The 14308-nt window shown below is 45.1% G+C and overlaps 1 protein-coding gene across 1 annotated transcript; it reads left to right on the forward strand.

Annotated features, from left to right (window-relative positions):
- Positions 1-9803: 9803 nt before the first annotated feature.
- CX3CR1 (C-X3-C motif chemokine receptor 1) lies at positions 9804-10887 on the forward strand. The gene has a single exon (XM_023763414.1). The coding sequence runs from the start codon at positions 9804-9806 to the stop codon at positions 10872-10874; it is 1071 nt and encodes a 356-aa protein (XP_023619182.1). The 3' UTR covers positions 10875-10887.
- The last annotated feature ends 3421 nt before the right edge of the window (positions 10888-14308 follow it).

Below are 14308 nucleotides of genomic sequence, written 5' to 3' on the forward strand. Positions count from 1 at the left end.
GCCCTCCACCGATGTTTGGGTAAAAAACACAGCCCCCAAATCATCGCTTCCTCCAGCCCCCTCTTGGTCTGCCCCAGGAGGCTCGGGTCTTCTACGTCTGTGAATTCTAATCATTTTGTGGTCAACTAGCCTCCAACCTGGAGCTTCTGAGCCTGCTTGCAGCAGTATTTAAAGATAATCTACCTCACAGGAAACCAGACACTATTGGCTAACTTTGCAAATAAAGATGCCCTCAGAGGGAGAGAAAGGGAAATGCTCTCTGACAGAGTCTACGTGGAACAGGGTGGCTGATTGGCACGTTCAGAGGTTCCCTTTCCAAGCCCAGCCCAGGTAGGAGCAGAGGACTCGATCAGCACCTGTGGGCACGTGGGGCGGACACTGTGGTCAGAGGTCAAAGTGGGGAAATGATGCTGGTTTTCTTCACATGCCAACAAGGGAGATCATTAATTTGAGGATGTTCTAGCCTAAATGTGGGGAGCAGTGACTGACTAGATCCGTGGTCGGCAAACTGTGGCTCTTTGGCCCCTTGAGTGTGGCTCTTCCTACGCCTTAGGAGTACCCTAATTAAGTTAATAACAATGTACCTACCTATATAGTTTAAGTTTAAAAAATTTGGCTCTCAAAAGAAATTTCAATCATTGTACTGTTGATATTTGGCTCTGTTGACTAATGAGTTTGCTGACCACTGGATTAGATAAATTATGATACACTCATCATGATAGAATATGATCAGAAGCATTAGTGAGGGCCTGGAGAAATGCTCCATGATTTGACATTAACTTTTTTTTTTAAAAGAAAGCATCATTTAAGAGTGCACCTGAATGATATTGTAGAATTATTGTTAACTTTTTAAGGTGAGAAATAGTATTAAAGGTGTTTTTTTTTAAGGAGTTCTTATTCTTTTAGAGACTCACACTTAACTGTGTATGGGTGAAATGCTATGATGTCTGAATTTATTTTTAAACAATACAGCAGGGAATAGATTACATATTGATCATAGGTGCTCATTGTTGAAGTTGGGTGATGAGTGCATGGGGTTCTCTCTCTTTTATGTATGTTTGAAAATTTTATAATAAAAGTGAAATTTTATAATGAAAATAGCACCTACATTTTAACTATACTAGTAAGTGTAAATATACTTCATATGAATATACAAATATAAAATATGCATAAAGATTGTATTTAAGAAGGTAAAAGCTAGTTGTGGTTGAATCTGGGAAGTTAAATTGTAGATAGTTTGTGGGGTTTTTCCCCTTTTATTTCCATGCTTTTTTGTGCAGCTACACTTTTATAAAGAGTACCTATTGCATTTATCATGAAGACAGTTTTAATTAATAAATTGCTGGCACAGTATTGCTATACACTGTTATAATGAGTGTGAGGACACTCAAGTTCACAAGGTTTGTGTCGTTAGAAAACGCTGTCTTCAGAAAGAAATTATGAGTGGACACAGCTGGATTTCTCCTCGCTCTCAGGCTGACCTGGCTCTTCCTCATGCCCTTGGGAAGGGAGCACCTACTGTGTGTCAGTCACATGCTAGCCATACTCCCCATCCCACTCTACCCTGTCACTCTCCCCATGTCACAGGTGGATGTGTGTGTGTGTGGGGGGGGGGGGCGGTAAGACAGCTTAGCTTTGGGATGAAGCCCTGGCTCTGTACTTGACCTTGCTAAGCCTCAAGTCCTGCTTTTAAAATAGAGATGGACTGTGAGTTGATAATCAGTCGTGAGTTTATAATTATTGAAGCTGGGTTATGGGTCCATGTTGAGTATCTGTGAGGATTAAGATATAGTATATAAAGTTCTGACCCCACTTCCTGGCCCATATTTGGTGCTCAAGAAACAATATATGTTGTCATTATGGGAAAATGAGGCTAAGAAAGTTTGTCTACTTCAAGATCACTGGCTACTTTCAGATGAGGTTGTGAGGGACAGGAGAGGAAGGGACAAGCCAGAGCTGACCCAGTACAGGACCACCTTCCTTTCCCTTCCTCATTCCCACACTAAATCCCCCCCCCTACCCCCTGTGCTCCCCATTCTACCCTAGCTGTGCTTTGGAAGGGCGGCAGTGTCAGAGGCCCTGGCCTCAAAGAACAGACTTCCTGAGACATTCGGCTGTCCCCTCTCCAGCCCAGCCTCTGACCTGGAATGTAGTCTTCAGCTGCCTGTTTCCATCAGGTTCAAGCTTTGTCCCCTTGATGATGTTCAGAACCAGCATCTGCAGTGGTTGAGCTCGACAGAGAGGGGAATGTCTGCTGTCCCATAGTAGGTCACAGCTATGAGCCAGGTGGCACAGGCCAGGTCTTCACTGACTTTTCCAAGGACTTGCTCTGATTCCCAGCAGCACAATTCAGGGATCCTGAGTCTGCCCAGGAGCGCCAAGAGAAGCCTGAGGCTTCCAGCCCGATCCTGATTTCGCCTGCCCACCTTGGGGGCTCAGAACATGCTGGCCACCAAAGAGCTGGAGTCCTCATGGCTCTCTGGTCACAGTGGGTGCTTCAACCACCTCATTGTTGGGTCTAGCCACAGTGCAGCTATTTTTGTCTTTTGAGTTTCAGAAGGGAGAAAACCCATAGCACATCTCTTTAAATATCTTCCCAGACCCTTTTGGCCTTTTCCTTAAACCGATGTTTATTATGAAACATACACTCAAAGAACAGTGTGCACATTAATAAATTATTACAAATTGATCTCCAGGCAGTGGGAAGAACTGGGCCAGCTGCCCAGCAGCCTCCCTCTGTCTCTTCCTGACCACCTTGCCCACCGTCCCAGAAGTCACTGTCATCCTGACTTTTATGGTCTTTATTTCCTTGCTTGTTCTCATACTTTTATCACTCAGATGTGCCTCCCTAAACAATATGGATTATCACTGGGATCTGGGACTTTGGGCTGCCTCCTCCCCTTTATGTATGTGGATTCATGCAGTAGTCTGCCTTTTGGTCTGTATTTTAAAAATGTACCTATGTTGAAGGAGATGTAGATGCATATAGAAAAATGTTGATGGCAGCATTGTTCACGTGGTCTAAGACTGAGAGCCCCCCCACCCCCAGAGTGCTCAGACAGTAGCATGATGACAAGCATGGAGCACTCACACAGTGGCATCCTGCACAGCAATGAGGACAGATCATAGTCTCAGCAGTAGCATGAATGAAACACTTCCAGAAATGCTGAGATGAATTTACAGATAAACGCAAAACCGATCCTGATCTGCAAGGCAGTATCGCCTACAACTCACTGACACAATTTCTATTTCCATGAGCAAGAATCATGGCATTGCTCTCATCTGGTTACAACTTAGTAGTAAATTAGATCAACCAATGAAAGGCGGAAGTGGCTCTGGAGGGGGTACTAGGTAGGACACCAGCAATTTTTTTTTGGTGGGGGGGCCTATTTCAAAGTCGTTTATAATTTGTCCTTATAGTTCCTTAGCATGGAATTTGAGACTCTTCTGCCTACTTGGTCTTGGCTGTCTCTGCATCCTTGTTGGAGCCTATACTCAGACTAAACCAAACTTCCCTGAATGCTCTGAGGATAAGCCAGCCCAGTCTAACCCTACACACACACCTCTTAGAATGTAGGGAGAGTTAAGGCTGAGAAGGTAGAAGAGGGGCAGATGGAGGGGCCTTGAATTCAACACATTTTACCCCTGGCACCCCAGCCCCTGTGCAAGAAGATGAGTGGATCTCTTCTCCTGCAGTGAGTTGACTTCAGCCCACTTTTATATGGGGCCAAACACAGAGCCCAAGGCAAAACCAGCAACAGGAGGAAACAGTGCCTGAGGTGAGGGCCCTGTGCTGGGTGAGCCACCCCTTTGCAGAACCTGCCTTGTTCTAGGTTTGACATGCCTTCCCTCTCTTTTCTTCTTCAAAGTACCTTAAGGTTTTTATCTCCCTCTGCCAAAGGAAACTAAAATGTTGAAAAGAAATGCTTCATGAATTTAGAAAATAGTTGAGGAAGAGGTGGAATTGTTTAGTAATTATTAATTAAGTCAATGTCTATTAAGTATCTTTACCATATGATAGTGTGAGCACAAGTAACAATTAAAAATATGACACTTCTCCCTGTTGATGGGGAGCTGGGTGCAAAAGGTGAATTTTAAAGGGATTAAGAAGTACAAATTGGCAGTTACAAAACAATCCCGGGGATGTAAACTACAGCATAGTAAATACAATCAATTATATTTTATTAAGACCCCTTTACTTTAAACAAATTTCACTATACTTTAATTAATATTCTCTGGACCTTAATTTAAAATTTTGTTTCTGTTTTTTCAATTACAGTTGGTCCTCATGTCCTTCTGTTTCTAGTATATCCCCTCGCACGCTCTCTGCCTAGCCTTGGACCCAGGAAAGCTCCCCAGGCTCAGATCCTCAGTACCTTTGGCTCCAAATCACCTTGCCCCCCTCATTTCCATCTTTATCCTTGCCTACCTGGAAGACCCTCCCAGCCATTAAGACTGAACTTACATGGGCCAATTCTTGGGCTTCCCATAACTTTTTAAATATTCTGTCATGAAAAAATTAAACCTCACAATAGTTTTTTTAAACATTAGACTGCAACTCAAACCCGGTCTTCACTCAAGGGCCTAGGAAGCCATAAACAGAGACCAAGGAGGTTAAAAAACAAACAAAAGAAGATGCACTGGAGCTAGCAAACAATGAGCAAGACTTGAAACCAAAGGAAAGAGGGGATGAAGCTTCTTTTTGTTTATAACCTGAAAGGGACATTGGATAGAAGAAGAAAATAGATTTGGGCACTAATAAGGGAGGAAGTGCAGGAAAGGGAAGCTGATTGGAAACGGTGGGTAATGATTAAAAAGAAAAAAAAAGTTAAAAAAAAATAGTGGGCTTGAGAAAAGGAAGTGGACCAGAGGAAGTAGAACAAGCTGGGTGGGGAGTGAGCGGGTGATTTTTTTTCAAAGCAGGCCCTTCAAAATTCATTTCTACAGGGGTCTCAAATCCACATGCATTCAAAACTCAGCTTCTAGGTTCAGCTCAAACTCTCCCGGCTCAACATCTTTTAGTCAAACCTTGACATAATGGAAGAGAAGGTAAGGACCCTTGAGAAGAGCCCAGACTAGTATTATTGTTGCTGGCTTCTGTCCTAGGCTGTGCAGTGCAGCCTTGGTTGACAATGTCTGCATGAACTTCACCTTGGTGTGCACCTTTCCGCTTGCAGCGCTGTCTGTATAAACCTAGCTGAGTGAACACTGCAAAGGCTTACTTACCTCATTGGATACTCGAGTCCTCAGGGGCCAGGAAAGCCAGTGTGCAGCCTAAGTAGAAGCTAATTAGGCTCCTGATAGCCCCTTGACCTCCCCTGAAGACCACCCCCAAGGATTGATCCTACTCCCATTTGCTGCCAGGAGGCTCTATCTTCAGTCTCATTTCCCAATCCTGGACCCAGAAAGAAACGGTCCACCCAGCTTGGGCCCACCCTTCCTAAAAAGGTCCCTTGATTAAGCTATTAACTTCAATGGAAAAATTCAGTGATGGAGAAGCCCTACCTGCTGCCAGATTTCTGAGGTAAATGATGTCCCCACATGATCCGGGGCTGTTGTCTAACAAGACTGGGTTTGAACTGGCTCAAGTGCTAAGACAGACTTCAAATCCCCTTCCCAACCAAGTAAAACCCTGGACCACCCCGGAATCACACAGTTGAGGCAGCAGCTGAGCCTTGACATTTGCACAGAAGAAAGAATTGGAATTGCTCCTTCTGATGTCTATCCCATGATCAGACATGTTCAATAGCCATGAATTAAATATGTTGAGATGAGACCATATTTTCTAAGTTTTCCGGAGATCTGGTGGGCCTGTGCTTTTCTACTGGGGCTCTGCCTTGGAAGGCTGATGTGTCTCTTCTTTCACTTCTCTAGGCCTTTCATTCATTCACTTATTCACTCATTTATTCACCCATTCATTCATTTATTCACCCATTCGTTCATTCAACACACTACAGGCCACTAAGCTCCTAGAGTTCAAGGGCCCCTGGCCCATGATCAGAAAGGACACTTGTGTACACTGTGAGCACCTCTGGGGAAAAGGCAGTTAAAGGCCTGCTGTTGCCATTATTCACGTGGAATGATGGAATGAAGGTCTAGGATACAATATTAATCCTCTATAAATATTCCTGTACATTTGCTCTGTGCTAGAGCTCTTCCTGTTGAACAGTGGTCAACAGAGTTGAAGAGAACACCCACTGTTCTCTCAGGAACACCTAGTTTTGGGTTGGGGAAAAGGCTGTATGCAAAGTTGGAAAAAACACTGAGACTGGCCACATGTGGGCCTGAACTGCAGCCCTGCCACATGCCAGCTGTGTGGCCTCAAATAAGTCACTCACCTCCCTGAGTGCATCTACATGCAAATAAAGTAGAGATAATTCTTTATGGTACCATTAATTGAGCATGTACAACATGCTACTATTATTATATTAGGCTATGAGGAGCTCATTGAAAGCTTTGTTTCTCTGTTCCTTTCTCTGTATCATGATGCACAACTGCTCATAGCAGGGGACTCCAACATGCTGAGTGAGCACCTACTATGTGCATAGCACTGTGCAAGTGCTGAGGCAGAGCAGTGGGAGACTGGGACAATTCTGGGGTCTTTGCTGGTAGTGCTGAGCCACCAGGGAGCTGAACCCTTTCACCTGGATGGACTCTCTGGACAGCAGGTAGTGGTCCCAAGCTAGAATGATGCCCCCTAATCAGCCATTTTACTTGCAATAGGCAATGAGGCCAACAGCCAGGCAAAATCATCCCTCCCAGAGCATATCTGAAATTGTGTTCCATCTTGAGGATAAATTGCCACCCTATTGCATTCTGTTTTTATCAAAGTCTTTGTCTTCATGAGCTCTTTGCTGTTGAGATGACAAGCCCCTTCAGGGCTGAAACTGTGCCTGGCTGATCTCTCCAAGTGTCCCCTGCCATGCAGAGCTCAATGCCTGTAGGACTTCATATGTATTTGTAGAATGGATGTTGAACTTCTCCAACCAGGGCCACCCTGGTGTATTTGGCATCTCAATGCCAATTAGAAAAAATATCCCTGTGTGTGACAGCCCTGAACCGGGGCACCCAGCAAGGTGAGGGGCTGGATTTGAACCTCCTTGTCACTCAGCCTGGAAGTCAGTTGTTTATTTCTAACCACCTCTACCATCTCGACACTCTTCTCCCTTCTTTTCATCAGGAATATGCCTGGAGCCATTCAGCAGGGCAATGAATTAAACGTAGGATTTTCCCTTCAGAATTGCAGAGAGGACTAAGTAGATAATGATGTGGAGTATTCAGAAATGAGCCTGCAAGCTTAGTAAAAGCTCAGTAAAGCTTGGCTTCCTCCCTCTTCTCTCCTCTATCCCCCCCCCCCCACACACAAAAAAAAATCTGAAAAGGAAACATTTTTTATTTTAGGGGGAAAACAATAAACCTTTACAGACCAAATTTTCATAATGCCTAGGATGGGAGTGAAATATAAGAGTCCACAGACAGCCTGGGTGACTCCAAAGGTTGTCCAAAGTGCTTCTGCTTCCTCACACATTTATTAAGTGCCTGCTGTATGCTACGCACTGTGCTAGGTGCTCGCTTCAAAACAGCGCTGTGGGCAGGCATAAGAATGTACCCCAATCTTGCAGGTGAGGAATGTGAGGCCCAGAGGTTCCACATTCACCCAAGGTCACTGGGCCAGAGAGGGGAGGCATGGGATGCAATCTTGTGACATTTGTGTGGTTCTAAAATGGTTGCATATCAGCCATTTTATATGGTTCAATTTAAATATTATTAACGGCACCGCCAGAGGTTCCTTTCTGAGAAAAGGGCACTGCAGCCTAAAGCAAAGAAAGTGTAGGCTTTTTCTAGGTTTGAGAACTCCATCCCAGCCTGAGACAGCCCGGGCCAGAGCCTTGGCCTACTTAGTTCTGGCAGAGTCTGGGTCAGGTGCAGAGATGGGCCTAGACATAAGGCAGAGGCTGGGAGGGAGCAGCAAAGTCCTGGCTGGGTGGGTCCTCACCCTGGCAGAAGCACCATCTTAGTGAAACCAGCATGAAAAGGAAGCAGTGGGGGTGTGGAAACTCCCTTGGTTAAAGAAGTGTAAGCTTTGCTTTTAGTTGTGGTGGGGAGGGAGGCAATGACAACCAGGAGGTGTGCCTGGTTACCACAAAATACTTTGTGATATCACAGATAGGTTTCTGAGGTACCTATCTGTGATATCACAAAGAAAAGCAGGAGACCTCAGGGACCAGGGCACAAGGGCTCCTCTTGGGGCCTCTGGAGAGTGAGGAGTGAGTCCTGGCTGAGACGGGGGAGGAGAGGGACAATAAGGGAGAAGTGTGACTTCCCAACCTGCTCAGAAGGGTCTTCTCTTTCCACTTTTGTTCAGGAGGAAACAGGAAGTAAGAAGAGTGGGGAAAGCTAGGCCAAAGTGTGGGGCTGGTAATTATCAAGTTAATTAGCCACTCAGGCCCAGTGCAGCATGCTAATAAGCAGTCCTCCATAGTGGATCAAGCAGCACTTTTATGGTGACACCTCCTCTTCTCTAGGAGCGGTTGGATGACCTACCATGTGGGTTTGCTCAGAAGTGAGGGATTTCCGATACAGGAGGCTTTCAGGGCTAAAACTGGAAAAATCCTGGGCAAACCAAGACAAGGTAGTCACCATAGAGCATGTGAATCTATGTCTTATCTCTTAAGGGAAGGAAGGACTTGTTGGTTCTGAGAGGAAAAGGAAAAACCTGACTCTCAAAAACAAAAGTGAGGGCTGTTGGGTATGGGTCTGCTCAGGGCTCTGGCGGGTGTCTGAGACCTCATTCTGCAGTCTCAGCTTCCTGCAAGAGACATTAGGGTCCAGAGGGTAGAGGAGGAGGGAATAAGTGAAGGGAGCAGAGAATTGCTTTAGGAAGTTGGGGCTAGAAGTGTGAATTATGACTGCACCCCTGCACCATCCCACCCCCTCATTTCCCTGCCAATGGCTCTCTCTCCCCCATCCACACAATGATAAAGCTAGCTACTTTTGGAGAAACTGTTAAAAATACATTTTTTTTAAAGGTTTGGCCTGGCTGGTGTTGCTCAGTGGTTGAGCATCAACCCATGAACCAAGTCATTGGTTCGATTCCCAGTCAGGGCACATGACTGGTTTCACACTCCATCTCCAGCAAGGGGCATGCAGGAGGTAGCCAGCCAATTGATGATGCTTCTCTCTCATTGATGTTTCTATTTCTCTATCCTCCCCTCCTCTCTAAAAATAAATAAAAAACATATTTTTTAAAGTATATTTTATTGATTTTTTACAGAGAGGAAGGGAGAGAGATAGAGAGCTAGAAACATCGATGAGAGAGAAACATCGATCAGCTGCCTCCTGCACATCTCCCACTGGGGATGTGCCCGCAACCCAGGTACATGCCCTTGACCGGAATCGAACCTGGGACCTTTCAGTGTGCAGGCCAACGCTCTATCCACTGAGCCAAACCGGTTTCGGCTAAAAAAACATATTTTTAAAAAGAAAAAGTAAAAAAGGTTTGTCTTGTGCTTCAAAAAACTTAGATTCAAATGCTAGCTGACTCACTGACTGGGTAGCCTTGGGCCAGTCACTGTTAGAGACCTGACTTCCTCTAATGTGAAAGGAATCAGTTACAGCCTCAACAGAGACAGCCTTGGGGACAATGAGACGACATGTCTGACATTGAAAAATGTATTGCTTAGGCACCAACCAATATTTGTTGCTTCCAGTCAGCCTATGTATGGGGACAGACAGAATTCTGACTTTGTCACTCTGAGAACTCATGCTATTCCTTGTTTTCCTTTCTGATCCAGACCCTCACCATGCCTACCTCCTTCCCTGAATCAATTTCAGAAGACTTTCAGTATGATGAGAGTGCAGAAGCCTGTCATATAGGAGATATCGTGGCCTTTGGAACTACCTTCCTGCCCATAGCATACTCCCTTGTCTTTGCCTTTGGCCTGGTGGGAAATTTGCTGGTGGTGTTTTCCCTCATCCATAGTCAGAAGTCCAAGAGTATCACCGACATCTATCTCCTGAACCTGGCCTTGTCCGATCTGCTTTTTGTAGCCACCTTGCCTTTCTGGATTCACTATCAGGTAAGGGAACAAGGCTTTCACAATGCCACATGCAAACTCACTACTGCCTTCTTCTTCATTGGCTTTTTTGGAGGCATATTCTTTATCACCATCATCAGCATCGATAGGTACCTGGCCATTGTCCTGGCTGCCAACTCCATGAACAACCGGACAGTGCAGCATGGTGTCACCATCAGTCTCGGCGTCTGGGCAGCAGCCATCTTGGTAGCAGCACCCCAGTTCATGTTCACAAAGCTTACGGAAAACCAGTGCTTCGGGGACTACCCTGAGGTCCTGCGGGACATCTGGCCTGTGCTCCGCAACACGGAAGCAAACATTCTTGGCTTCCTGCTCCCTTTGCTCATTATGAGTTATTGTTACTTCAGAATCATGCAGACACTGTTTTCCTGCAAGAACAACAAGAAAGCTAAAGCCATTAAACTGATATTTCTGGTGGTCATCATGTTTTTCCTCTTCTGGACACCCTACCACGTTATGATTTTCTTAGAGACACTCAATCTCTACAACTTCTTTCCCAAATGTGACACGAAGCGGGATCTGAAATTGGCGCTCAATGTGACTGAGACAATTGCATTTATCCACTGTTGTCTCAATCCCTTTATCTATGCATTCGCTGGAGAGAAATTCAGAAGATACCTTTACCACCTGTATAGGAAATGCCTGGCTGTCCTATGTGGCAGATCCGCTCATGTAGGCTTCTCCTCTTCTGAATCACAAAGGAGCAGGAGGGAAAGTGTTCTGAGCAGCAACTTGACTCACTACACCAGCGATGGAGATGCGTCCATGAATCTCTGAAGAGATCCCCAAAGCCTTGTCCCTCCAGAGAGCCTGGAGCTCTGGATTCTGACACTGAAAAATGAGGACAAAATTTTTTGTTGTTTCTTACGTGCAAGAAATGATGGCCCCAGTGCCCCCCCCTCCCCAAACCCCTAAGGCGTTTTTGAGAATTGTGCTTAAAACTTGAATGATTGAGGATAGGCATGTCTCCTACTGCAAACGTCAGAACTTTTTTGTTTACAAATGACAAAAATTTGACTCAAACTAGCTTAGGTAAAAAGGAGGTGGTAAGTATTGTTCACACTGTGGCACTGACAAGGTGGTGACTGAGCCCTCAGAGTGCACGGGACCGGGGTTTGAATCAAGCCAGAATTTCCTCTCTCTGATTCTCAAATCTTTGAGTGGCAACTGAGCTTCCAGACTCACATAGCACAGCTTTGTCATCAGAAAGGGACTGAGACCCATTCCTCCTTTTCTGGTCTCAAGGTCAAAATTCCTAGGGAAGGGCTCTGATTGGCCAAGTTTGTATCAGATGCCTATCCTTACATCAGTTGCTGGTATTCATGGAGTAGATAATATAGCAGTTTCCCATCCAATCTTATGGCTAGCGATTCATGGAGATGTATTTCCAAGAAGCTGGAGAGGTAGGTGCTGTTTTGATCAGACAGAACAAGAGCTGCCCACCAACTTTACCATGTGTCTAGCCTAGCCTCTCCTCTAATCACACCAACCAGTACACATTACTAGCCGCCTCTTCAATAAAACCCTTCTCTCATGTCCCCAAACCTACAAAGGTTCCCCATTGCCAACTGCTTCAAGTCCAAACTCAAATACTTGGCCTCTGAAACCCTCCCAGAGATTCCTTATTGCCTCCCCTTTTCAAAGGACTCCACCCACCCTGTCATGTAGATTTCTTCTATCTGGCTTCATGTATCTCCACCTGCTTCTGGGCCCAAGGGGAATAGAAAGAACCCTGGCCCGAAATGAAAAGGGTTTTCAATCCCAACTCTCTATCACTTGCCCATTGGGTGGCCTAGGACAACTGAGCTTCAGTTTCCTCATCTGTACAATGGAGATAATGGCACTTTTCACATTGGTAGCATTGTTTCCGGTATGAAGAACCAGCCACCAACTGTTGCAGGTCCCAACACTCGTCTGGTTCCCAGACTACAACTTGCTCCCCACCTGGCACCGTGTGTAAGTGATGGTGTTGGCAGAGCCTGGAGGAGCCTGCAGGTCCGATGCATGCTCTAGCCCAGACACAGAGAAGGCTGGTTCCTAGAGTGACATTCTGCGGATGCTCTTGGATGTACGGATCAATAACCTGCCCTGACCCAGCCCTCCAGACTGCCTTGAAGATTCCCTCCCAATCATCTTGTGGCAAACTCCTGCCCACCTGGAGATAACCCCATCATTCATGCCACTGCCAACCTGGAGAGCCAGGGTCACAGGAGTGGCTTTCTTTATCAGTTAACATTTGGGATGATCTAAAACTTTAAAGCTTGAAAAATAGCTATAATGATGCTAAAGAAAATGTCATCTGTAATCCGACCATGCAGTATTGTCATTTGCCCGTCCAGATCTTGTTCATATTCTCGTTGCAATCACAATGTACAGACAGTTTTGTAATCTGCGTTTCTTCTCTTAACATGAGGTCACATATTGCTCTCTGTTCCTCCATAGTTTTGTGATGATCATTTTAGAAGACTGCCAGGATGTGCCCTCATTAAAGGCATCTGACTCGTTGCTATATTTCTGGTACCTCCTTGGCAGTCATTATGTTTGTTTAACCAATGAGAGGATGAATCATGTCCCGTCAAGATCCTGTACCATAATTTACTCCCCATTGCTTTGTTGATAAACATTTCACTTATTTCCAATATTTACCAAATATAAACATGTGTAATTTCCTTTCTCCTCTTCAATTATTTCCTTTGGATAAATCCACACCATGGGGGATAACTGGGTCAAAGGGCATGGGAATTTTTTAGCTACTGACACATAACATATGAAAGAACATCACAAAACCTTTATTAGGCATATTTTCTATGCAATATGTGAGCTCAGATCCAGAGTTGTTCCAAAGATGCATGAGGCCCAGCTTCTGTCCTCAATGCTTAAGCAGTGCTTAACATTGAAGTGCAGAACAGAGAACTGAACAAATTATAATTTGCATTAATTGGTAACAAGGGCAGGGACTTGTGACTGACTGTGTAAGGGCAAGGGGTGCTCCAAGCAAAAAGGAAGGGATGGCATTCTAAGGCAAGTGAGTGGCATATGTAAAGGACATGAGTGAGAGCATGGGGCCCTTAAGAGAAAAGGCATGGGAGCAGAGTGGGTGGTGGGAAACTTCTGGAGAGTTAGCTCAAACAACCAGTGGAGGGGACTGTTCTTAGGTGTTCAGAGTTCCATTATTACATGATCCTCATTCCAGCTATTGAATCATGAAACTTTTCATTAAATTTTAACTTATATTATGTATTTGAAAGTTGCTAAGAGAATAGATTTTAAGTTACCACCCCCCCCAAAAAAGTTATAACTATATGAAGTGATGGATGTGTTAACTAACCTTATTGTGGTGATCATTTTGTAATACATACATATATAAGATCACTACATTGTACTTAAACTTGTACATTGTCGTGTGTCAATTATGTCTCTGGGAAAAAAGAGCAGAGATCATAGGTAGGCAATGAAAATTCCCCAGAAAGGTGGTCTGCAGGTAAATGATGTTGACAGGAAGCGGATATCTGCCCTCCAGAATTCAGTTTATCAGAATCAATCTACCCAATGATGGCAGGTGCAGCCTGGGTGGTGCAGCCTCTGGCGATAGCTGTTCTGTGACATCAGTAATATCTCTAATGAAAGATGGTCAACTGACTCAGAAGCAAAGGATACCAGAGGCTTAGAGGCAAGTTCTGTTGGTGGCCTGCAGCTGGATCTGGGTGATGGATGGAGCCTTAGGCCAGAGTGAGTGCTGTGGTAGGATGACCACATCCTAGGGCTGCCCAGGCACTTGGGGGAAATGCCAAGTCTCTTCCAAAATCCTACTCACTTTAGGCTTATTCTATGCTCATTAAGTGACCATCTAAGGGAGAAGTCAGCTTCCCAGGGACCTTACCACCAATAAAGATCGAGATATGCATGCTTTGGGTTAGGGGAAGAGCCCATTGCCCCTTAGGATCCACTGCATCTGGAGTGTGTATAGGATCCAGTGGGCTATCCATTCATCTCCCTGAGCACCTAGGGAGAGAATTCACAGATGGTATCCCTTTAGGCCTCAAATTCAGGCAGTCTGTTCCAGCTCACAAGCTAATTTTCTTCTCTGTCTGTATCCCACTCTTCTGGCCTATGGGGACCACTTCAGTTTCAACATGACTTGTAATACTATTGGCTTAACTGCTGAGCTAGCAACTACATTTTGGGCTACCCAAAAGTAGTATTACCTGAGA

This window comes from Myotis lucifugus, unplaced genomic scaffold (assembly GCF_000147115.1).
Source record: "Myotis lucifugus unplaced genomic scaffold, Myoluc2.0 scaffold_283, whole genome shotgun sequence".
NCBI lineage: Eukaryota > Metazoa > Chordata > Mammalia > Chiroptera > Vespertilionidae > Myotis > Myotis lucifugus.